The 26,700-nt window shown below is 41.5% G+C and overlaps 1 protein-coding gene across 2 annotated transcripts in view; it reads left to right on the top strand.

Moving 5' to 3' along the window:
- GABRB3 (gamma-aminobutyric acid type A receptor subunit beta3) overlaps nt 1-13,948 on the top strand; it is a 153,644-nt gene extending 139,696 nt beyond the window's left edge. For both annotated transcript variants that reach the window (XM_076358934.1, XM_076358923.1), the window contains one exon: nt 9,910-13,948. In XM_076358934.1, the coding sequence (XP_076215049.1) occupies nt 9,910-10,260 (351 nt within the window). In that variant the 3' untranslated portion in view covers nt 10,261-13,948. The remainder of the gene's footprint in view (nt 1-9,909) is intronic.
- Nucleotides 13,949-26,700: the final 12,752 nt, after the last annotated feature.

The following is a 26,700-nucleotide window of genomic DNA, read 5'->3' on the forward strand; positions in this document are numbered from 1 at the left end:
CAGCACTGCTTAGGACTAAGCTAGCAGGAAGAATGAATTCCCTTTCCTGGAAAAATAAATAGTTACAATAATAAAAAAAGCAGATGGGGAAAAAAAAGAGTATCAGAATTGAAAGCAATGGAGAAGATTTTAGCTGCAAGCAGGTAATGCAGATGTATGCACTAAGGTTCAGTTCTCCCAATGGAAACCATCTGGTGAATCTCATCCATTTAAATGATTTACATAATTCAGTACAAGTCTTGTTAATGGCCCCAATAGCACCCCATGCCTGACTGTTCTTCTATCTTGAGATCAATTGGTCTATATTGTCAAAAGAAGCATACGAACCTTAACTAATGAAAATGAGGGGTTTTCATACCCAGATCATGTCATTTTTATATCCCAGATCTGATCATACCATATACCAACCCTTTTTTTTCTCACTTTTGACCTTTTCTTTCCGGACCATCCGAAGCAAATATCGTGGACTTTTCTGACTTTTCTGCTGGTTTAATATCAACCATGCATGAAGGAAATTAGGCTACAAATTCAGCACACCAGAGCTGAAAGAAGAGCGTGTTGCTTTGTCCCTTGTAGTCCCAGCTGTGAAAGGGAACTCTGTATGCTTTGTAGAAACGCATATACTCATACTGACTGTGAATATTTGCTGTTCAAATGATCTAGGATAAATAATGAGGTACGGTCCCATTCTCTGCGGAAAACATTTTGTCTCCAGGCCTCAGCTGGTGAAGTCAACTGAGCTTCGTTGCAGTCACTGGCTTCAGTGCCTTCAGAGAAGCAGTGCCAGCATACAACAGGAAAAGACAGGGACATTAGGTAGAGTTGATCAGAAATCTTCCTTTGAAACAAAGCATAGACAGAAAATGCAGATTCAGTGAATGTAGGATGTCAGATCTGAATTTCTGATTTGAAAAACACTGGCAAATGCAAAGCAGAGGGAATTGCTCAGAGCAGGTAAGAGGTCCTATTGCCTTCGGGATGAGCAGCACAGGGGAAATCCATCTAGCAGATCTACTTTGGACAAAGTTTACCAGGGCGTCCAGACACCGTAGCCCTGAAGAAGGAAAATGGTTGCCATGGTTCTGGATTATGCCCACCGTGTACCATACTGTACAGGCATCCATGGATGTAGCAGGACAGGTGGTCATGCCAGACTTTTTTTACATACTTGCCGTGGAAGACAGTACCTGAAAGCTCTGCAGCCTTGGCTCTGACCTCTTCTGGGGCAGTAAAGAGGCATTAACTTCCAACCTGTTCTTTGGTGGCTCTTGAAGATCATTGAATCTGATGGAAATAGCGGCTGCTTGGCGTTTGCTTGCTTCTTGCTTTAGAGTTGGGACTCAGGGGCTGGATGTCCTGGGAGAGGCTCACAAACTGGAGGGCATACTGCACAGTAAGGGAGGCTCAAAGCCACAGGTGAAGACTACCTTGTGCGAGTTCAATGACATTACTGTCATCTTCATTTTGTTGAGGCTTCAGGCTTCCATGGAGTGTATTTCCATTCAGAAAGGGAAGGTTTCTAATCCTGGGAAATATTTCAAATCTCACGTGATTTGGGGCTGAGCAACATTTTTAAAGAATGGGAGAGTGCCTAAAAACAGGCAGCCCCCTTTGCAGCTATTGCCATTATTTGATGACTGTCAAAATGTACGCTGTGCTGGAAAGAAGATTGAAAATGGTTGAGATATAAAACTGGAAGAAGGCATTATTTTTAGTTTGTCTCTAAGACTACCATTTTGAGTTTATTTGTGTTGCTGTTTTGTTTTAGTAATTGAATTTGCTTGTATACGAACCATGTGCATGAGCTCGCTGTCATTGATTTAGAGTGCTAGCTCAGGGCACTAGAAAAAAAAACAACCAAAAACCAAACCAAACCAAATAAATAAATAAACATTAGCCCATTTATTGTCCACATCAGATGCTGTAACTAGTGGGTATAGTGACAGAACAACTCTGTGCTGTATCAGGTCCAGCTGACAGTGCTCAGGCAGGAGGGGCTGCGGTGCTGTGGAAATCACTTGTTTGTGTCGGGAGGCAGCACTAGCAGAGCAGAGGCAGCACAACATATTGCCTGGCGTTCAGGCCCTGAGTTTGAGCATTGCTCTTACGGTACGCGAGACTGGGAGTGCTGCTGAGGCAGTGTCTGTCTCTCCGGCAAAGGGAACAAGAGGAGAATGAGGGAAAATGCCACATTATTTTCACTCGGGAGCATTTTAGACCCTGGAACCCAGTAGAACCAGGATGGACACTGGTATTGTAGTTCATTTTTTACATGTCAGAGAACTGAAGTCTGGCGTGCAAGCTAGCAGGCTTGGTTATAAACACTCCTCTTACAGTAGCAAAAGGGCTTTTCATGCTTTCCTAGTCTTATTTGATTGTAGAGCAGGAGAGCTTTAATAACAAAAATGTTCTAGGCCACAAAATCCACAGATGTGGGTATGTTTGTGTTTTATTCGGTAATTGCTTTGCAAAGCAGCCACTGTTCATGCTCAGTAACTCTGCTTTCTAATGCATGCATTTGCATTGTCCTGCATCGGAGGTTACGGGTTTGAAAAGCCGAAAATGGCACAGCCACCTCCATGTTGCTGCTGCTGCTATGTACACGCCTCTTAAACACCAAGCTTTTAGGCACTTTTCTTTGAGTTGTTCCTGATACGCTGCCACTGAGGCTTGCTGTGTTGAGGAGGGCTCCACCAGCTGCCGCCGCCGCCAAGCTGCCTGTTGGCTTCACTGCTCCGGTTATGGCTTTCTGTCCAGCTCCACCCATGTGTTAAAGCCAACGAGCCCAATAGCTCCTGGACTTAGAGAAAGAAGAGCCCTTGTAGCATGCAAACAGAACAGCCAGTGTCCTCACATTGCAGAGGTGACAAAGAAAAGCAGTGGGGAGAGGAAAACTCTGCCCTGTATTCTCCCGTGTAGCACTGCCGAAGGTGGGATGATGACTGAGGCACGTCTGACTAAACTGAATCTCTGGAAATGGTTTCAGAAGATTCAGAGCTGGTGATGAGATGAAACCTGAGAGAGCCTTTGCAAATGACTCATCTGTGGATCAGCAGCTGACTACAAAGAAAATTTCACACATAGCCGTCTCTTCTTTTGACTGCTTTTGCATCGTATTTTATTTCAGATAATGCACTGTAAATAGTATTCCTCGCTGAACTTTTCCAGCCTTTTCCCAATAAACCACAGTTACTGGAGATGAACATAGGATGCTCCTTTTTTTGTGTAAACAAATTTTCGTACACGCACCAGTTTTGGATTGAAAACTCTCTCTTGAAAACCTTGATACACTGGTTCATATATAAGAACAAGCTCTAGGCTAAAGGAAGAACTGAATCTTCATTTTTCATAAAATATTTATTCTGCCCATGGTATCGGTGCCTAAATTAAAGTCCTCTGTTTGTGGAAAAACTGTCAGAGAAGAATAGGTGGCCTGTAAAAATGTTTTCCCTTGAAAATTGATCATCATTGTTACGGATCAATTCTGTTTCTCCTGTTTGCATTGGCAGATTCAGGCTTCATTTGTAGCTCTCCGTGCACTTTCAGTTTTGCTACATAAATTGTTTCTTTTAAATAAGGCTCAGGTACAGCCTAATTTACAACTAAATCAGCATGAGACAGCTCTAAGGCAATCCTGTTCTCACTTGTTGTTCACTCTTGTGAAGAGGCTACTGGCATAATCAGCCGGTGAACATGTGTTTTGGACATTGCTCCTTCTGGGCCAATCCACAGAGGTTATGATTTGTTACAGGTCCCTGCTAAAAATATTGCTTCTTAGTTCAAGCTGTGGCAATTCACGTTTTCAGTTTGGTGGGACCAAAAGTTCAGCCCCAGGGTATCAATCAGGAGGGTAACTATCACAGAAGCTTATTCAAGCTTCAACCCCCTGTGGCTGTCAGACATGCGAGAAGAGCTTCCTTTGAACAAAAATAATGCATAACCCTTTATAAAAAGGCCCTTCTTGTCAGGCAGTTCCTGCATGTTTTTTTAGCTCTGGAGATTCCTGGCTCAAACCCCCGCTGTCAGGCCAAGGCGGCAGCTTCCCACCAGGCATTGCTGAGAATAGAGGCTCAGGCCACTTACATCTACTTAGTGCTTTTAAAGAATTGTTAATTGTAGCAACCGTTCTCACAAGTGGGATTTTATTCTGAGAATGAATATCTTGGCTGCTGTGGCAGAATTATCACTCAGTTTAAATCGGGAAATATGAGAATAGCAAAGCTGCCAGTATTCCTCTGTGCATCTTCATCTTTCCCGGATACTTTTTTCGGTGCTGTTTTGAATGGTGGGATATTTCTGAAACATGAGTGTGATGAGTAGGTGCCAAGTTTTGAAAAATATCTGTCAAGGGTGATGAGCACAGTTCTTGTGGGAAGAACTCTTGTCCTGTAGCGCTTACAATGGGGACAATCAGTGTGCAGTGGGAGAGTCGTGTGTCTACTAATTTTGTTCTACAGCCACTTTGCACAAGTATGAATGGTGCAAATCCAGAGATGGTAGTAAGGATTGTACATGCAATCCACAGTAGAGCCCAGAGATTGTAAGAAACCATAGACAATGTAAAATACAGGGGAAGGGATGACCACGCATTCGTTTCCTTTTCTTCGTCCGTTCAAGTATACCAAGATTAATTGTCAAACTCTATTCTTACTTGGTAGACAGTGATACTAAGATGCAACTTCCTAATTTTTTTTATTCTTCATACTTTCCTTTTTTTTCAAGATCTTTCCATCTTCCCAGTTCTGCTGGCTACCCTGGGTTCATCTACTAGGCTGATATAACATAATTGTCTCTTTCATTTTTTTGTGCTTATTAATTAATATAAACATATTACAATGGTAGTGAGAGAAGTATCAACTTTTAGACTCAGGGAGAGCACTCAACACTATCATTTTTGTTGTGCTTGCAGTTTTAAATTATTTTTAAAATATCCAAGGCATAATGTGGTCAATGAATTTTGCTTTAAGTACAGATAACACTTAGGGCCTGATCACGTACTGTTCTACATGTTGGAAAGCCATTTATACGTAAGCAAAGAAGATGAAAACTGCTACGAGGTAGGTTGCCCCTTGCATAACCATAGATGCTTGCACCAGGGCGGATCAGGTGAGAATCAGGTAGCTGGGGTCTAGTTTACAATTTCCACCAAAAATAATTTCCATTTTATTATAATTTTAAGGGGAGGTCTATTTTGTGGGATAATGTACTTGAATAGTAATTTTGCTGTAAAATAATGCAAGACTAACTACAGAGACAGCTTTTCATGCTGTTATTTAAACCCACTATTTGCATTTATATTGCTTCATATGATGGAAAGTGTTTACATGGTGTTTAAAAATTTGAGATTGATGAACTCCTAAACATACCTATAGGGTTTGAGCAAAATGCTTCCTTTCTTTCTTTTTGTGTAGTAGAGTGAAAGACTTATGAGGAAAAAGAGATGTCATTGTAAAGTACTCCTTTAAATTTATGGAATATTAAACAGAGCACTAAATGAACCTGAAATAATTTAGACACTACCTAATAGTAAATCAAACTTTATGGTAGTTTCCCGACCCTAGTAAAGTGTTTCCAAACTGACATTAAAGCTGAAGTTTTCCAAGAATCTTGATTGAAGAAAGGTCTTCAACAGCAGCTCTTGGCTTGCATTTCTTTAAAAATATAATACTTAACATCCAAACGAGCCAGTATCTTGTCTAAAATTAAGAAGTGGATTCAGGACTTTCCAGGTGTAAAAAGGGTGTTGAAGTTTCATATCTACAACGTACAATCCAAGTTGAGCCTATTGGAGACGTGGTAGTCCTCCAAGAGCAAGGACCAGAGGTTCTTTGTGAGCCTTATCTTAATTCTCCTCTTTCTGGCTTCAGTTAGGTAAGTTATGCTCCTTTTTGTGTGATGACATTAGGCTGCTAGTCTCCTTGGATTTTTTCTTTGTACTGTAACATTTATAGTTCAGAAATGGTGAACCTTCAAAAGTGAATCTGTTTTTCCGTGTATAAAACATCTCACAGCATTTCATGCTTCTCAGCCTCCAAATGGAATTATGTGAGATTCAATCACTTCACCCTGGTGCAGGAGCTGTAGTTGTTCAGAGGTGGGAGAGATGGGATTTGATTAAAATTGATTCTGAAATAAGAGCATCAGTCTTGCATATTTGGATCCATGCTGATTCAGCAGGGACTTAATTAATTATTTGGTGCTCAGCTGTTTCCAGCTGCTTTGATGAGCTCACTGGGAAACACTCCATGGAAACAACCAGGCCTGGCTTGTGTCAGGGAGGAGGTGGGAGCACCGGCAGTGGAGACCACAGCGGGGAAACGGGAATGAATGGCTTCAGTGGAGCCATGGTCAGGCAGAAAAAAGACTACAAGAAGCACGGAGGCCCAGGGAAACAAGGGAAATCTTTAGGTTAAAGCAGGATGGCAAGGAGTAAGGGGAAATTGGCCAAATACACAATGTCATCTCTCCGATTTATGACAAGGTTCGCGAGCAAAGCCTGGCGTTAACGTTTTGGGGAGAATTTCCAGTGCATAGACAGTGACATTTCTGAGCCAGGTGAAAAAATAATATTCTAAGGCTCATAAGGAGTAAAACTAAAGTTTTATCACAGACATTGGCCTTGTTCATCATGTGTAGCCATGACTGTAACCAGTTCAGCTGCTTTTCTTAATCTGTATCTGTACCTGGAATAACAGTTTCCCTGGAGCCACCAGTCTGCACTCATGGAATCATAGAATATCTCAAGTTGGAAGGGACCCGTAAGGGCCATCGAGTCCAAATCCCTGCAACTCATGGTCACTCATGGAGGATTTTGCCTTATCTGTATATTCAGGCAAACATGAGTCGACTTGCACAGGATACCCTGCCATTATTGGTTTTCTGCTTTATTCATTGAGAGAGCTTGTGTACATTTGTCAGTCATTTAAATCATTGCTTAAATCTTTCAGAAGACATGCTTATGTGCAAATACTTTTTAACATGTTGCATGCATTAAGTATTCATACTTCAGAACATTACCTTAAGATTGTCACAAAGCATTCGTATATATTGCTCTAACTTTGTTGAGAGCTTAGGTGGTTTATCCAAAACCTCTGAAGGAATCAATACAGTTTGCAGGATTAGGTCTCAAGAATATCTGCAGACCAGAAGCCTGATTTCAGTTTCTGCAGACCTCTTCTTCTCTCCATCTGCTCCTTCCTTGTATTTGACATGCAAGTCTGTTGCTCTATTAACAGAGAGATGCATTTCAAAAGTATGTTTCCAAATATGTCTCATTTGATATTTTGAGAAAATATATGCTGTCGTACAACCTCATAGGACATCATGGTATGTTCAGGCAAAGCATTTACACAAATGTTGCAACTTTCTTGACCACCTTTCTGGGTTGATTTATAGATGCAGTGATGAGCAGTGAAAAGTGGCAGCAGCATTGGCAGATCAGAGGCAGAAGCTACGTTAGGGTGGCATGTAAGGTTGGCAGATAAGGTGAAGCAGGCTATGGGGTGTGATGAAATAAGTGGAATCAAATGAATACTTTCCTTGGGCAGGAGAAGCCTGAACACATAGATGTACCCTCCAGGTTACAAGCTTTCAGCTGACACCTCACCTACAAAAATCCAGGACTCGGTGTAGAAGGACAAAGCACCCATGGACAGGCTAATATCTGTATATATGTAGGTGGCAGACAGAATCGGGAGAGATCAGGAAGCCCCGAGGGAAAGAGCAGCTGACATCTGTGGTGGTGGACGGAAAGGGAGCAGAGACCTGCAAGGGGAAGGCAGTGCTGTCAGGGTGGAGCCCAGCAAAATGGTCTCTGCTGGGGCATTTTTAGTAAGCTGAAGAACATTTCTCAAAGCCTGGGAGGAGATGGGAAAGGAGATGACATGTGACGCCGTGGGGGCCTGGATGAGAGATTTAGTTTTAAGCTTCATGAGGAAAGTGCAGATTGTGGAGATATTTTACACAATGCTGTTACAAATCCTGATCATAATTTGTACTCTTTGTGAAAAAAAAAAAAAAACCAGAAAACCAGCTCAGTTTTTTTCAGAGACCACCATAAGTAGTGATGATGTCCATGGCTGTATTTTACAGCTGTGTGTATTCCCTGGTTACAGATACTGCTGAACAGCGTGAACTCATTTCTACAAACCTCAAGCTCGTACTTTTGTACCCAACGGGTTTCTGCCATGGGGAAAATAAATTCTTCTTAATCACCGCTGAGGCTTCTCCACCCCATTATTTTGGTTCACGTTGTTTATTTATAGGCACTCATCAGCATAATGTACTGTTGCCTACAACAGCAGGATTTGTTGGATACCTTAGGATTTTTTTTTCTAATTGCCTCTATGTCATTCATAGCGTTTTATATTCTTTTTCCATTTGCAAGAAGCTTGGCAAAGCATTACTGATATACTATCATAATTGCTTTCACTGAGAAAAGATAAGCTGTAGCATCAATAATTGATGAAAGAAACATCCATTTTACAGAATTTTAACAAGACTGAAAAAAGCTAAATGCATATGGACAGACACATAGCTATGCATACTTTTAATGCATCACACAAAGCTTGCAAAGGACGTGGTATTGGATGACTGTACAAACTTCAAAAAGGCCATGATGATAGTGTGTTTTCTCAGCCACTTTTAAACAGATGCTTCTAGGATGAGATGTTCAACTGCTGCGCAGTTAACACAGCTAGATCATGTGGCAGGTTAGAAAAATGTATTAATTGCAGGATGAATTGTGGATAAATAAATTGTATACATAAAACTGGAAATTATCCCGTATGCCATGATTCACTGTCTATTTCTGACATGGGGAACAGAGTTCACTTGAACAGTCTCACACATGCGTTAACTGGCTGAAAATACCCACTACAGAACGTTTATTTTACATTCAGATGTTATTTTCCTTTCCCAAAAGCAGGCAGGAAAATTGGAGCTGATCCCTGCATCAGCTGTCTTCTCTGCCTGTCCTCCAGCATGCAGGGCATGGGGCACAAGGGGATGTGGTGCCCCACTACTGAAGCTACCAAATGCTGACTAAGGCAGCATCGTTTGGGACTGCCCATCAGCGCCACTCATGGAAACTGGAAGTTTTTCTGGATTGAAGGAGCCATACCCAACTCCGCGCTGCTCCTCCTCTATCGGTACTCAGGGGGACTAGAGAGTCTGGACTGGAATTTAAGGACTCTAAAGGATCATAACCTTCCATTTACTTACTAAAAATGGCATCGCATTGCTCACCTGTGCTCAACACTCTGCTCACCGCCTCTTGGATATGGAGGTGGGAGGGAAGAGTGCCACCTGTTTCCTCTGTTCAGCAGCTTTCGTCCTTGTCTAAGTTCATTGCTTTTTAAGATCACTTACCCAGGTGGAAGAGCCGCACAGTTAAGCATTGCCATTATTGCAAAACTGTGCAAATGACTTTGGAAGAAAAAGCTTAAGAGAGAAGTTGTAGATAAGCTCTGTGATTCCGAAATAGAAAATTGTTCAGCAGGTCAGAACTATTCTTGTGATTTTAGCAAACTTCACATGTAGGTAGCAGAGAGAGAATCCATCCCTTACCCTCTCCCCCCACCGCCAGCAACGTAGAGATTTCAGTGAACTACACCATCCTTTAAAACGCGGCTGATTTAGAGGGAGAGGAAAATGATTGGTTTTACCAAATACGGTTTTGTACTGGATGTTGGTAGTATGATGATAACCCTGTTTATGAAAGTTTTTAAGTACTTGTCTGATTTTAAGCAGCTGAGTAGTGCCATTTTCTTCTAAGATTATCACATGCTTAAAATGAATACATGCTTTCTTCAAATATATATATGGGTTTGGAGATTTAAATACACCCACATTCTGCTGATAGAGGTCAAGTCTTTTGAAACAATTTATATTTCTGTTGTTGCCCCCTAGGTGGATACCCATGGAAACATTCTGCTAACGTCGCTTGAAATTCACAACGAGGTAGCAAGCAACGAGGTCACCACCAGCGTTACGGATGCCAGAAATTCAATGATATCCTTTGACAACTCAGGAATCCAGTACAGAAAACAAAGCTCACATCGCGAAAGCCTTGGAAGACGTTCGTCAGAAAGAACAGGCTCCCACAGCAAGAGGGGCCATTTACGAAGAAGGTCTTCACAATTGAAAATAAAAATCCCTGATCTAACAGATGTGAATGCCATCGACAGGTGGTCAAGAATGGTGTTTCCATTCACATTTTCTCTTTTCAACTTAATTTACTGGCTATACTATGTTAACTGAGTGACTGAACTTTTTTAAAGGACTTCAATTACAACAAGCGAAGTACTACTTGCCTACAGAGTTTATATATATATTTATATATTAAAATATATATATATATGAACTTTTACTATGTAGACCATACTCATGTATGTGTGAATACGTATAGCAAAGAATTGTGTGTATATAAAAGCACACACTGCAAAGCAAAAGTATATGTATGCACACACACATGTACACATTCGTTCTGAGGTTATGGACACTTTAACATAGAATGCACTTCAGAGGAACTTTTTAAATCGAAAGGCAGGTGTCGTCAAAACAACAAGCCTTGAGAAAGTAAGTGTTGTATATTATCACTACAAAACTTTGATTGTCATAGAAGTTTTCAAACAGCTGTAATCGTGTATAAAGTCAGTATTTAGTAACATTGTTTGTAAATGCTGCCATACACGCTAATCATAAAGTGGTAGAGTTACACTGGTAAGTTTAAAATAAGTCATTTATATTGCCGATCCATCAACTACAATTTCAGCAAGCCAAATTTATTTTTCTTTGCTAAAATGTCTTGGGTTTATAGATGTCATAATACATTTGTTCCCAGTCCTGAACGGGCATCGTTTTTAATGATCTCTTGCTTTCTCTTCTGCAGTAAGCAAGCTGATCGTGGGAGTGTTGCTCTAGGTCTTTGGAGACATACACATGTTCATAATATTTCAAACAAGCATTTTAAGTGTCCATCAACAGCAAAATGAATCTTTTGTAAGTACTGTAAATGTACAGCACATTTTCCTTCCCTTGGACTGGTTCCAGCTGCCATGTCATTTTGAAAGAGAACAGCACATTTTTAGTATAATTTAGCTGAGAATTCAACTACTGTCAATGTGTTCTACATCTGCTGTAGATTTAAAGATTGTTATTCCAGTGAAAGCATAGAAGATGTCTCAGGTTATTTGCTACTTCGACATGAAACCATCTAGCTGTAGCCTTTTTTAAATATCCATTCACATTATTTAACATTCTTATAACATTGTATGTTAATGTAAAATATATTTGCATAATATGCATATAAGTATATTTTCTCAATATTTTTCTTCCCTGTGCTTGCTATCGTGACCGCATGCTATGTCATATTTTTGTTTCTGTGATGTTATAACTTTTTATTCTCTAGAATTGAGCAAATAGAGCACTTCCGATACTTTGATTCTACTGGAGCATTTTCATATTTTATTTATATACTGAAAGTATACATACAGTTACCAAGCTAGTGTGCTGCAGTCACAGATCACAAGCGATAGCAAACAGTGTGTTTTGTTTCACCATCAGCTATGTTCAAACATATCCTTCATGCAAATGTGACCACTTTGGTTTTCATCCCAATTTGTTCCCTCACTAGGATCCCACCTTTTTTCAGTCTAGTAGATTGTAGTTGTCAAGGTATGCCAATTTCAGATCTGTAAACTTAATTTGTTATTTATCAGAACTAAACCTTTCTAAAGAAAAGAAGATATATTTTTTGTAAACAGTGTTTCTATCATGTACATTCACAAATAACAACAGATACAGTAGCATAAATAGATCTAAAAAAACAATTCAGGCGTGGCCCCGCCAGTTCTCTGCACGTAGAACTCCTCTGGACATCGATGGGAATTTTTGGCAGATAGAGAGCTTTGGATGCTAGTTAGAGACGTCTGTGGGAGAAAAATGTGTGGATACGCATCTATCAAAAACACCAAAAAGGGATGAAACTGAAAAGGCTGCCTTGGCTCTGTAATGACTCGTGTTCTCGCTAGTGCTTGATTGATCTGTAAGTAGAACAATGATACTTGTGTTGCTGCCATGGTTGTGGTTTAACCCCTCAAATTAACTCTACCCCAGCCAAAACCAGCCCAGCCACGTACGGTCCGTTACTGTTCCCGCCCCTGACTATTTGCAGCTGAGCTGTGAAACTTTGCTCTGGGCTGAAATTCAGCATAGACGAACCTAGGTTGCAAGGTCTGTGTTGTAATCCCGTCCTCGGGGCTGCTCCTTGAACCGGAATGGGCTCCCCACAGCTGCCTTGCAGCAAGGCTGCGAGGCGATCCCCCGCTGGTAGCGTTCACCGTAACCCCGGCTGCCAGCGTGTGCAGGATCAGCACCGCAGTCCTGCTGCATCCTTGGCAGCGGCGCAAAGCGGCTGTAACTGCAGTTTTTAAGCACTGTATCTGCAGACAACTCTACGGTATGAAGAGCCTCAAAGGAACCCGTATAGCTGGAGCAGAAAAACTTGGTTTTTAAAAGCTCCTCAGTATTAGCTCCCATTGGTAAACCACAGTGTATTATGAGCTCTCTAATATCTCTTCAAACTGTGAAGGGATTACAGAGCACATTGTCGTCATTATAATCAAACTAACTAAACAATTAACACCCTCCCAAAGTACATATTTGGTAGAATTGTTGAAAAGCCCTCCCAAGTTTTTATCCTAATAACAAAATATAATTAAACAAAAATTCTGATTTTAATAAAACATAAAACCGGTAGGCTTTGTTTAAAAAAAATTACCCTAATGAAATAATCTTCGAGCAAGTCTTTCAGTAAGTGCCCTAAAGAACTACCCTGAAAAATGGGATTCAAGAAGAGAGTGGTCCCACCCTCATGATTTAATCACAGTTCTCTCTTTTCTTTAAGCTCCAGCTCCTAGAAATCATGTGGTCAGGCAGAGATCTTCAACAAGAAGAAGAGACTTTTTAGTTGTGATAGAAATGTGTACTCCAACTCCCACTGAAATCAGTTCACCAGTGGCTTCAGCCAGGATTTTCAAGCAGATGGAAAATTACTGTCTGGCCAGAGCAAAGAGGCAATGTGCATTTTCAGGACCCTGCATGGGCAAGAGAACCGTGTCTCTGAGTACGCTCCCCCTCTTACCCTTTGCACAGCTGGAGGGCAGTGTGGTACTGCAGCCCCTTTCATGAAAGCGTACTCCCCACCTTGCCTCTCATCGCAAAAAGTGGGCAGTTGCACATTTCAGCTTTTTCATGAGATTCCATATTCATCAGTCTAGCTGAGCTCCATGGGGCACGAGCAGCTTGAACCTTGAACAAATCCAAGTCTTGGTTGGACCTGAAAAAAGCCAGGAAATTCTCACTTAAGGTTAACACTTCATCTTTAACACACATTTTTGTGCCTTTTTTTGCCAATTCCCTTCCTCCAGTCCCAGCACCGCTTCTTACACGCAGACACACACACACAACCATGTGTTAAAAACAGTGTTTGCCTTGACCTCCCATTTTCTGGCTCTTGTCCCTTTACGCTAGCTGCAGTGTATGATTTTAACCATAGATGGCTTTAAGACTAAAAAAGGTAATTTCAACCAAATTGCACCAGAGTAATGTATTTCATAGCTAATTAACTCCTTTCTAACTCAACATTACTATAAATAGCATTTACTCATCATTTGTTTGTAAAAGGCATTAAAAAAAAAATGGAACTATCTTGTGTTATAGCCCAAAGGGTGAATAAACAGTAGAAATATTATGGTGGTTTAACTCTAAGTTGATTTCATCCCATTGTAAAGATAAACTAAAACCCAGTCTTTTTTGCTGAAGGCACATCTATGTATTTTTGGTATTCTTCAGCAGTGAAAAAAAAAAGAACAGTAAAATGGAATGATGAAGAGATGCTTTATGAAAATATTGATGAATGAATATTCATTTATTAAAAAGGATTTAAAGATTAATTGCTTCCTTTTTTTTTCTGGGGATGGAGGGAGTATGACGACTGTGTGTTTGGCTAAATTTTAATGTTTAATTACGTGTTAAATATCATGTAATGGTTAGTCTTACATAATTTCAAAGAAAAAAACACATGAAAGCATTTTCTTATCGACACACAGGTAGCAAAAGGGACTCTTAAGCATTGAACTACTATATTTCCTAGTGTTTTCTATGGTAGATTAAGGAAAAGGAAAAACTACATCCATTGACTTAGCAAGTTTCTTAATGGCAAACCAACCTCCCTTCAAGCTGGGGCATTGCCTGTTAAGAGCAGAGTTTGTCCTCTGCTTTATATGAAAGCTCTACCTGCCCAGGAGGCAAAAGACCTTTTGATATCAAAACAAGACAGTGGTGTCCTGTTTATTTGTTTCATTAATTGAATCATAAATATTTCAAAACCAAACCAAAAAAACTTTCTCCAGCTATGCTAATTGTATCAGGAGTGCTCATTGTGTTCATTACACTTTTTATTGCTAAGTATTAGTAAGTTTATTTAGAGGAGTCAGGGTACAGACAGATTCCAAGAGGGGTTTTTAAAGTCATCTTGACAGGAGTTCACCAGCCCCTTCCCCCAAAGCCAAAAAATACCCTGAAGATTTGGAAAGCAGACCGTCCTTAAACACAATTGCCATGCTTTGCGTTGGAACAAGCTGTCGCACGCTTGCTTAAATCTCATAGTAGCTAATGATACATGTCACAACTTTTAGGAGTAGATAAAATATTCAGCACCGTAGATGTGATTGCAAGGCTTTTGCAGTCAACAGAAAGGCTCCCTCCGATTTCGGCACGTTTCTGCTCACTTTTAGCAACCCTTCCCAGATCATGAGTAACATCTATGACCTATTCCAGCCCAGCCCGTATTGTAGAGTAGGAAAAATTTATGATGTACCAAGCTTAGTTTTGTGATTGGGAGTATCTGGTAAGAGATGTATTTCTTTGCGTATTTTGGAGCTGATGTATGGATAAACATGATCAATTAATTGCTTAAGTACTACTCATTATATTAAAGGAGTTCAGGTTCTACTAGAAATGATTGGCTATCTTCCCCAAATAAATATGGTCTTACTAGTATCAAGACTATTTCCACAGGTGTTGGTTTTATAGTCACGACTGTCAAAAGAGCAAATAGAAGCAGCACAGCAGACATCTGAAAACTAAACTAAAAGCAGTGGGAATCCCAAGGCTTCTCTGAACTGTTTTTGAACAAAGAATCTCTCATAAGTGACTTCAAACTCCTCCAAATACAGGGTCTGAGCTTTTCTAAAATTATGTCAGATTTTAGGTGTTTAATTTATGTGGTTCTTACAGCTTGTGAGGGCCTGACTTGTGGACTCGGACATACGCCTTCGGAAAATTAAACCCTTGGGCAGCTTACCCAACATACAGCATCACTTGTCATACTTGAAAACTAGAGCCATGTGGATGGGATATGCAATAGTACAAAAAGAAAAAACTACTGCCCCTAAAATCAGCCAGAGCTTAGAGATTATTGCCTAATTAACTGAACTTTAGGTAATGCTTAAGCAAGCACAATATCTGCTTGGACAATGTCCCTTACCTTTGCAATGTGCTATGCGGTATGCCTCTGTCCCAGCATTGCAGCCTAATTTAGAGTAGCAGGTTTTGTTCTTCCCTAGAAACAGGGGAAAACCCAGAAAGTGGCTGCTCAGGCCAAGTTTGCCCCTGCACTGGCATACCTCCAGCGAGGCGTAGGAGGAGTACCTCCCTGGGTTTTCCCTAGGCAGGGCTCCCCACAGCCTCTCAGGTCCCTGCTCTGAATCCCTCCTTGGAGGCACCGATCTCTCTCCTTTGACTCCAGAGGGAGCCTTAGGCTAAACTCTGAATTATCCCCCAGCTTACCACCAGCAGTTGGCTTCTTTCAGATGTTATTGCTCCTGCTGCAAGAGCCTGGAGATAAAGTAGCTATTATCTTAGCTGGCAGAAGGCACACCGGCAAACAGCACGTGTACTCGGGGCTATCATACATCATGGTAAGCTTTAGGTTATTAATTCTAATATTGTATTTAAATATATTTCAGTTCATGTTCTAGCCTTCAAGAGTTAGCACACTAGTCTCCAGGTGCTGAATGCTTTTTATATGAATGTACTTAGGAGTCTGGGACAGAGCATGGGGAGTTTTCTGAAGACTTTAAATCCATTCAGCAGTACTCCTCTGGGCATTTCCTCTGTCCTTCATCCATATCACAGGTCAGAGTTTACAATGCCCCTGCGCTAGGTTAACCTCCCGTCCACAGGTTACCGAGAGCTCAAGCCTGCAGATGTGTGCTGCCAAGTGATGACTTGCTCAGCTGTACCATTACATCTTCTGCTTGTTAGAAAATGTCTCGCAGATCAGACGCTGTATTAGTCTAACAACTAACTGCTGCTTCACACTTCCTCCATCTAAAATGCCAGCGCTGCCACTAGAGACCCCATTTCCCCATCCTTTGAAAATTACTAGGAAAAGGGGAATTTGCAGGCTGTCGGGCAATTAAGAACCTCTCTCCGTGCACCCAGGCTCAAATTTTGCTTCAGGTTACACATTTAATCCACAAGGACAGAAGTAATTTGGCACAAAATTCTTCCTGCCTAGGGCTACTCTTAAGAGTTTGCAGTCCAAAACACCAGCAATGTAGGTAGATGCTGAAGTATTTAAAATTGCTAGCAATGAAGTCTTTCTGTCTTTTTTCTTCCGGAGATATTTAATGTGAAAGGCACAAACAATTGCAGGAGCAGGAGCTAGCACACGGTAAATCTCCCAGCGCAGGCAGCCCTAGAGCTAGCCTGGAGTCAGGCACTTGTGCTCTTCTTGCTTTCGAAGGTCTTTCTTCTTGGCTGAGCGGCTGGGGAGTTTTGATGGAAATTCCCAGCTCAGCTGAGAACAGTCCCGGGACATGACCCAAGCACCCTTCGGGCAATTGATCTAGGCATCTGCCTCTGACGTAAGGAGCTGACAAAAGCACTGCATCTAGCTGCATCTTAGATGGAGGGGAGCCTCCTGCCATGAAAAGGCTTTGGGTGCCAAGCAGATATCTGAGTGCCTTCAAGGCATGGATTCTCCCTAAGCTCTGTGTTTCCTGCTGCTGCTCCTGGACAGTTGCACATTGGACATGCTGCTTTACCCTTCAGAGCTGTCTAATTCCCCTGCCGCTGCAGAGGACACATGGGCTGAATTTGTGCCATCTCACACGGCACATTTATCTGAGGCACTCAGTCCCTCAGTCATTGTAGACCCTATTTATAACCAACAGAAATACATACTATCATCCCGAGGGCTATTTAAAGCCCATATCTGGAGTACCAAGCCAACATTTGTAGTTTTAATTCTTTGACTGGCTGCAAAGCCAGCCTCCAGAGAAACTTGTGAGCAACAACAGAGGGAACTGCGTGCACAGCAGTGCTGCTGCACGGTGCTCTGCAGCTGGAGTTGCCGTGCTTGAAGTTTGCAGGTGGCAGGGAGCGCAAGAGAGAAATAAGGCCAGATAAATGGAAATAATTCCTACACTTGCCTAAATTTATAATGTTTTGGACTAAACTGTTTCAGTTGCAGATGACAGAAGACATTCTGCGATGTGAGTGATCCCATATCACGGTCAACACTTCGTCCCGCTCGCTTCACCTTCAGTATTGGTGGGAGCAAAGTGTGGGCTTACAACTTTGGCTGGAAACTCAGGACCACGTTGGCTGTTGGGAAATAACTTCTGATTGCTTATTGGGATTGGAAAACTGTGACATGACTTCATTTGCAAATTGGAACAACTTCAAGACATGTTTTCCTGTGAACTTAACACTCCTGACTTTGCCTTATTCTAAGCTGGAAACGTATACAACTGGACATAGTGCAAAGTATTAATAGTGAAACAATCTAAAGGGTACTCATAACCTGCCATTACTGCTTGGGCATTATCTAAAATAATGTCAACAATTACATTTGCAAAGTATGCTTAGTTTACAATCACACTGATTAGGTATTCTATATGGGCAGTACATATAGCATACTTCCATGTATCTCATTTGCTTTGACAAGGCAGGTTTTGGTGAAGCCAATGCTGGAACAATTTCCTAATGACCTCACTGATGTTAAATTTCTCTTGATCATCATTTCTTGCAGACCTGTAACATTCTGAATGCAGATGACAGTTTTGACATTCACAAAGATGTAGGTTTAATTATCATCTTGATTACTTGAGCTGGAAAGCCAGATGCCTAAATATCATGAAAGGTCGAGTAGAACAAATCCTGATAGTTGGTATCTTTCGGTGTTAGAAACTTTGCTTGGATTGGAAGGTGACTTAAAAAATAATAACAAGTAATTGGAAAATCAAGGGCTTTTTTCTTTGCACAGCTCTCTTCCTGCATGAAGAGCTGTTTAAACATTGTTTAAACAAGAATCTAGTCCTAAAAGATGCAGGAATTTGAGCTGGAGTGCCAAAGACATGTAAATTACCTCAAATAAAAGAGAACAGAAAGGAGAGGTACCCAAGACACCAAGATATATAAAGATCTGATAGTTTTTCCCAGTGTCCCATGGTAGGTAACACTTTATTATTGAGAGACTCACATAAAGCACAGCAAGCGTCCTCTTTTATAGCAGAGAATTTGTCAATATCCTTTACTTTTATGTGCATGATTTATAAATCTATTTTCTAAAGCAATTTGAGGGTTGTAAAATCATACCATTATTTAGTACACAGCTCCTCACGGATTCTGGTTTATCAACTGTTAGGTAAAGAGTGGAAAAAACATCTGCTAATCACTCATTAAACTAGAATAGATTCAAACAAATGACTGCTATTAAGAGTCCTGATCCAAAGCCCATTATAGTCAACAGAAAAGCTCTCGGAGGTTTCGACAGGCTTTGCATACCACCTGAAGTTAATATTAGCCAGACTGGTGGAAAATACACATCTTAATTGATTATGTAAAATTCAAGACATAAAAAAATGCCAGAACTTAAGGCATCTATGGGAAAGATCAAAATACAGTAGAGGACTGAAACCTGAAGTTGCAATAGCCGCAGGGGATAGAAATTTGTGCGATCTTAGTTTAATCGAGTATATTGTGACTGGTAAGGTGACAGATAGCTGGATTGCATTTTCGTTTGTCCATGGTTGTCCACAAAACCCAGACTTGCCCCTTAGCAGCAAAATGCCAAACCAAATAAAAAACCTCTAAACTACCCCAATAAAATGGAAGCTGAGCACCTCTGGCAGGTCAGATGGCCCTCCCCACCTCCAGAGGCAGGCTGACGTCCTACTGCAACAGATCGGTATTCTCATTATTTTTTATTAATGCAAGCACTGATATCATAACATTAATAGTGTTATTGGTATTTAATAGTAATATAGACTTATTACATGCTTTGTTGAAAAGGAAACCTTATCTAAGAGCTGACGGTGTTGAACCAGGTTACTGTAGCCGAAGCTATGAGACAACTCTCATTTAGGAAGTGAAAAAATTTTGCCCAGAAACTGCTTTCAGATGCACGAAAGTGAAAAGAGGGCCTGATTCTTGTGCTGCTTCCTGCCCACTGACACCAACCTGGCAGTCTGAGGGTGAGTTACTACAGGTTTAAATGAGGACGGAGAAATCACGACAACTGGAAAGGATGAGAACCTCCAATGCGGGAAAGCAAGGGGGGCTGCCGTCACGCTGCCGATAATGTAGCAATTTTGGAGGAATTTCTGTTTAAAATTTACGTGGCCCATTTGGAGTTCAGTGCTGGCTGGCATGTCAAATGATCTTGAAAAAGCATATTTAGTAGCTTCAGCTGTAATAAGAAAAGCTGTTGATAACCGCTGAAGCACCGTCTTCACGGACATACACTTTTTTCCATTGTAAAGTGATTGTAAAACATGAAGGTAAGAGCTTCAGGGGACTGTCTGGATGAGGGTCTGATAGCTAGCTGTGGAAATTTTCAGTGCACTCAGTCCTATTGATATCTGCTAGCTAACAAAAAGGCTGCCAGCAAATCCTGTACTTATTTCCATTTTCATTGGCTTTTTCAAGAGCAAGACCTGAACATTGGGAGCATCCTGCCTTGTCAAAGCCAGGCAGCCCTGTCACTCTCTCCTTTTCATGCAGTGATCAGGCTCTACCTTTAAGTCCCAGAGATTGCCCCGGTGACTCCAGCCGAAAGGGTGCTGGAGACTCTTGATGCTCAGATGGTTAGGAAGCTCTCTGGGCTGAATGTATTTATGGCTGATTTCCCCCCCCCCTTTTGTTGTTTTGCCAAAATTGCCCTTTAGCTCAGATAGCCCTTCTCCATCTGGTGTTTACTCTTTTGATATGTTTCTAGAGAGAAATCACATCTTTCTCAACCTTCACTTTGCTGAGATAAAAGATGTTCAGCTATTTTTAGTCACATCGTGCTCTTCTCTCCCCTGTCCACCATCTTAGCCTTTCTCTCACCTGTTGCAGAAAAAAATAATAATAATCTTCTTTCTGGATCATAAATGACCAAAATATTATATACTGTTCCTACTGTCTTTATCCCTCTGGATCACGTCCTCTCTTGTGTTGTTTGGACACACTCTCCTCATAACCATTGTCAGTCTCTTCCCCTGCCCAGCCCTTAGCTCATTTATTTCCAATCTTCTTTTGTGTCTCTAATTCTCTTTTCCCTGTGCTATCCACTTGCCTTCTGATGTAAGGAAAGGAATGTGTGTTAACACATATTACAGGGAAGGAGAAGCCCTGAATTAAAGGTGAAGGGAAAGCTTGCATTCCATCTCACCGATGAATAATAGAGCCCAAGTCTTCTGTATCTTTCACCCAGCTCCACTGACAAATAAGGCAAGAAGAGGTTTTGAAGCATAGAGAAATCCAGATATTGACAGGTGATGGGTATTTTCTAAGGCGCCACATTTCCTCCGCAAGGTCCTGGGGCTCAGGCCTAACACACCCTTGTTACGGCCCGAGCACTAACGCTGGCAGGAAGAGACCTTAAACACTGAGTTATCTCAGGATTTGAAACTGAAGCCACTGTCCACAGGTGAAGCAAGGTGCTTGGGACAGGGCTGTGGTGGACCACAGCACCTACTCTTGCCAGCTCAGCTAAGCATAAAAACTGCTCACAAATGTTGTTCTTAATAACCACCCAGGGAAAAACGGCAGCAACGGCAACAACCAAGCACGGAGCAGAGTGGTGCACTGTGCTTATAACAAATTGCTGGTGTCTCCGGTTGCCCGGCGTGGGTCGTGCCCCGTGGGCTAGCAGCCGGCAGCCCGCCAGAGCAGGGGTGTTTCAGAAAGCCGAAGGAGCTTTCCCACTGATGCAGACACATGTTTTAGAACACACCACTGAATACTAGCTGACATTTTCTAAAATGACTAAAATGCCTGCCCTTTCCTTTTCTTTTTTTGGTACTCCACTTGCAGGGCTGCACAGAGACCTGCTTTCCAAAATGTCCCTGCTGAAAGTCAGATCCCATTCAAGCCCCAAGAGAAGCTGTGATCCCGCAGCCAGTCGTGACCTGCTGGCTCTAGTGCAAAATGGGGAGATGCTTGGTTTGACGGGACAGAAAGAAGCTGAAGACAAAGCTAAGGACAAGGGTCATTTAATGTGGAGACCTGATCCGTGAGCAGCTGTTGAATAAGTAAATTGCCAGTGTCAGTCGCCTCTATGCTGAATATCTGTTACTCCCCAAAGGTGTCATGGACTGACTGCTATGCCTGGGTTTGGGTGCACCAATGCTCAGGACGAGCTGGAGGCACCTCTGTAAGGAAGGTGCCAGTTTTGGTACTGACGGCTGAGGAAGCTGGGGGAAAGAGGTGATATTTATTTGCAGTCCCGCTCTTTTATATCTCTTCTAGCCAAACAAAGTCTCAAAGTCTCTGTCTTTGTCAACAAGACAGGTGGGGAAGATGGGAAGAAAACGTCTGGCCACAGCTCCCCTTCCTGCAGGGGGATGTGCTCTGAGCTCCAGGGAAACTGATGGATGTCCATCCCCAGAGACCTTCATCTCCCCTTCATCTCCCTCCAAGGAGAATGCTGAGCACGGGTGAGGGAGTTGGTGAGAAGGGGGCAGTGAGGGGAGCAGCAGGATGCCATCCCACCCTGCGTGACGGGAAAAGCCTCTCTGTGGCTCTGGGACTGCTCTACAGCTGATCTTAATGACGCCTGAAAAGATGCTCTGTAAAGGGTCGACTGCAATACCAAAAGCAATTTGTATTATTAAATACATATCTTGTTTGGACTCCAGTTCTTTTAGGTTTTCCAGTTATACTGTATCAAGGATGAAAGCAACCTTGAAGAGGCAAAAGTTGAGCACTACGCTAAAATTCGTTCTCATCAGAGCTGTTACTGGAGGACAAGAGGATTGTTTATGTTTTTTCGCATAACAGAGTACTTGTCACAGCTGCAGTTGTGGGCTTTTTTAATCTAATTGCTGACTTGGAATGCAAATGACTGTAAAATTTCACAGACACATTTTAAAAATGCAAATTGCATGTGATGGCAAAGTAATTTTCACGTACTATTTTTCGTTGCTCATGAGTAGCATTTTTTGTTTGTCTGGGGATTTTTTTTGGAAACTTCCCAGGCAGTTAAAATGCCTAGCTTAAACTATGGAGATACATCCTTGACAAATACAAATGCTTGTAATGTTAGGGACATACTTTGCACATATTGAAGAGCAAATATATTACAGATAAGCATGGTCTCTGCAACCTTAATTCCCATTGCTGTATATGAATTAATGCAGTAAATTGCAATCCACGTGATTTTTCCTGCAGCATCAACATACCAGCATGGGCCAAAGTTTTAAGAACTGTCTGGCTAAATTGTCTAAATATTTGAAGCTGGTAGGGATGTCTGGATGCTCAAAAACTTCAGTCAGAAGCCTGAAAATGTAAATTTGCCCTCAGGAGCTGGGAAAGGCTCTGTGACGGTGGGGTCGGGTGTGGGTGTGCAGTTTGGACTAGGCAGCTACCCTATGGTTGCCTGCAGCTGTTGGACTGGATGCAGTGATGCTGGTGGTCCCTCTCTTTCTATTTTTAAAGATCTTGGCCTTTAATGTTTGTCCTAGAGTGTAGCAGTGTGCTCGCTCAAAAAGTGGGATGAATCCCAGTTGTTGGAACAAATTGCTCTCGCTGAGAACAAAACCAATCAGTTATTAACATAACATGCCAGTAGGAGGCTTGCCAAAGTTGATTTAGGCCTCCAGGCGATAATGCTGTACAAATAGCATTAGATTGCAACTAAAAGCCTGAAACTGAGGAACAGGAGAATTGCAGAGCAGAGAGTAGCAAGCAGAGAACTAAAAGAAGAGGAGGACATAAGAAAGATCTGTAACAACATAGCAAGTTTGTGACTTCCCTGCAAAGACACTCTGAAAAACGAGCTAGCACGTCACGGCCACAATTTTTGTATGCGCATCCAGTGTACCCAGGAGGGGCTAACTTATTTTCAGAGAGAGCTGCTCTGCAATTTCTCCAAAAATCAGATTACTGGAGTCTGTCTCAGGTTGGGATATCCAATAACAGGCCCCCAAAATTGCTTACTACCTTAGCTGAGATCATAAAAGACCAACCAGAAATCATTTACACACAAATATAAACTCAAAGTGAATCAAACTACAGCCTTGTTATTAGCAACTTAACATGGAGTTTTGCACCCTCAAAATTTCTGTTCCTCCTGATGGACAGGAGCTGATTTTCAGATATATGTTTTAAGGTTTTGTTCAGTGGGTTCTTTAATACACAGCAGTGCTTAGTCAGTGGATCTAGGATATTTTAAAGATATTTTTGGGAGGCTTAAAGAAGGATTTAGCTTCTGATTGCTGAAATCTGATATCTGATATATATACACACATACAGGCAGGAACACTCAAAGGGAGTTCCTGAGAAATACCTGCACCGAGCTGCCTGTGATTTTTCACCAACTGGAGACAGCATGAGCTCTGAAACTGAGAGCAGAAAAAATATGACTCCACAGCTCTTCACAGAGTCTAACAAATCCTTCTGAGAGGCAGAGCTGATGAGCTTGGCGTAGCTTCCTTGTGGCTCTGAGATGGAGACCCAGGCTAGTACCTCTAGCGCCGTACAGCTCTGTGCTGTGCCAGCACACAGCTTGGGTCACTGCTAGTTCAGGCATATCTACACCATGCTCCATTGCATCATGTAAACATGCCCTTCATGTCCCTTCTGTTACTCTCTGAATGGTGCAAAGTACAGTATAATCAGTTGCATAAAGATGGAGGTATAAATAACAACAACTGAGTAGGAGAACATTGCAATTAATCACCAGAATGCAGGCTCGATGAACTCTGTTGTCATTTTTAATGAACCATACATTATAATTAGAGACACCCAAGGGGAATTGTAAGCGCTTGCCAATGCGGAGATGTCAAGTACAAGAGTACTGCATCAAGAGCTTGTTCTCACGCCATTTGTTTGGCTGTTTGAGATTTCTTCATGAACAGTGAGCTGCATCTCAGTGATGGCTAGAAAACTGAGCGTGGAAGAAAAGAAAGTGAAAAAAGAAACCAAGAAAAATAGGTCCAGACTATTCCTTTATATTTCTGTAGGGCTGCGTGTGGTTCCATAGAGTCTGCAAGAACTGTGAAAGTAATGCAGAAGAAATCCCCCTGTGGCATCCAAATTACAGATACATCTCAAGGGTGGGGTACCACACCATACACCAGCAATAGAAACATATTTCCCTTTAATATTACTAAACTAATACTGACATACCTGGTGTTACAGTAGGGGATATCAGAGTGAACAATTCTGCACACCCAACTCCGAAGAAAAGCAACGTCTGCACAACTCAGCTGTGTGTGATGGAGTCGGATACACACAACCTAAGATATTAGTTATGGTCAACTTTGATGATTCTTCATGTGATTACTTATGCGATCCGTGTACAAGGTTAATTGGTTTTCCCAGAGATGGTTCCTGTTTTCGTTAATTTGATAACCCGTCTATTCTGTGGACCATCCATCAATGTATACTTTTTCAGACAGCCTATTCTTCTGTGGATCATTTCCCCAGATAATCTGCTCGTCTGTGGAACATCCACCAAATTACGTTTTACTTCAGGTGCAGCTTAACAATATTTTAAGACATAGCAACTTCCTGGTATTTTTCCAAGTGCGATTCAGGATAGATTTAATATAATCTTGGTCACACATACATCCTCCCTTTAGAGTTCCCAGATTTCTCAGGGTCCCTAGAAATTAGACTTACATAGCAATAGGAAAACAATATGTATGCTATTATGTTACATTGCTGTACTATATATATACTTGCTTTACTTTATATATATACTTACTATATACACAATACAAAAATGTATTTGTATATGTAATATTCCACAAATATGTATATATACCTTTCTGTCATCTTATTACTAAAATCTCTAATTAGGGCAAAGTTATCAAACTTTGTTACCTACATTCATTTGATTGTTTTCAAGCTGCTACACCTTGGATGGCATTTCTAGCAGACTTTCAATCATATTTAAAAGACATCCTGACATTTTGAAGAGTAGGGGAGTAAAGCTACCTCAGGAGTTCCCATGAGACAGCTGGTGGTTTGATTTGTTTAGTCAGGCAATATCTATAAGTCTAATACATATACACTAGTGTTCAGAGGAAGCAGAAGATTGTTGAGAGCCTGAAGTAAGAGCCTGACAGCATGGTTAAGTGCTTTTTTCCCCTTGGAGATTACAAGTTGCATGAAATGTGACACAGACTAGTCTGAGCTAGGAGGGAAATTCAAGAAGGCCGGAGAATAGAAAAACAGCACTTTCAAGAGCCTTCCTGAATATTTATCTTGTTTGGGATATATCTGAGATCATCCTTAGGGTCAAAGACTCCTGCGCATCTAATTCAAGAAGTTAAACATGGTTTAGTGCTTTTTTCCCTCAGAGGTTCCCTTTCTTCAGTTATGTGTCTGAGAAGAGCCATCAGGCATCGCCCAGAGATATTTTTTTTTTGTAAGCAGATGTGAGGAATAGGAACAGCACAGTAGTGAGCTTTTGTTTGTGATTGAAAGGCAAATAAAGATCATAGGTGCACACAGCACTGCTTGAGAAGCATGATACAAAAAGCCACCTACCATTAATCTCCTTTCTCGAATTTTAAGTTGTTTAGGCACAGTCATCTTCGATTTGATGGACAGCCCAAACTGTTTGAATTTAAGCAGGAGGGTCACAATTCTCCTGCCTTTACCTGTTGGCATCCAGAGGTACTCCAACCTGTAATTAGAGAGAAATCAAATCTAAAAGAGGAAAAGGAGGAAGGTAGGATGTGCCATAAAGAGAAAGGTGGATAGAGGTAGTCCTCTTGGTCACAGGCAGTCATCACGCCTATCCACACAGTGTCAGGAGATATTGTCTGGCTGTATTGACCTGGAGAATGATTTTGGAGTGGGCTTCCAGCCCAAGTACAGGTTGTGCTAATGAAACAGAGCCAGTAGCAGGTTTCCATTATCCAGGGAAAACAGGGTTTTTTTACAGAAAGAGATAGATGTTGCTTAAAATGGTGGTCACTGCTCCACATTCGGATAAACTTTGGAGTCCTAAATGCCTACTTGTAGATCAAGGGGAAAATGGAGAAGCCATTTTATACCATTGCGGCAAAATAGCATTTTTTGACATTTCCAGTTAATGCATTTTTTACAGAGGCATTGAACAGAATTTTCCCTCTGTGTATGTCTCTTTCCCTTTCACACACATGCTCTTCTTACATAACGTGAAAATTA

The sequence above is a fragment of the Aptenodytes patagonicus genome, chromosome 1 (assembly GCF_965638725.1).
Source record: "Aptenodytes patagonicus chromosome 1, bAptPat1.pri.cur, whole genome shotgun sequence".
NCBI classification, from domain to species: Eukaryota; Metazoa; Chordata; class Aves; order Sphenisciformes; family Spheniscidae; genus Aptenodytes; species Aptenodytes patagonicus.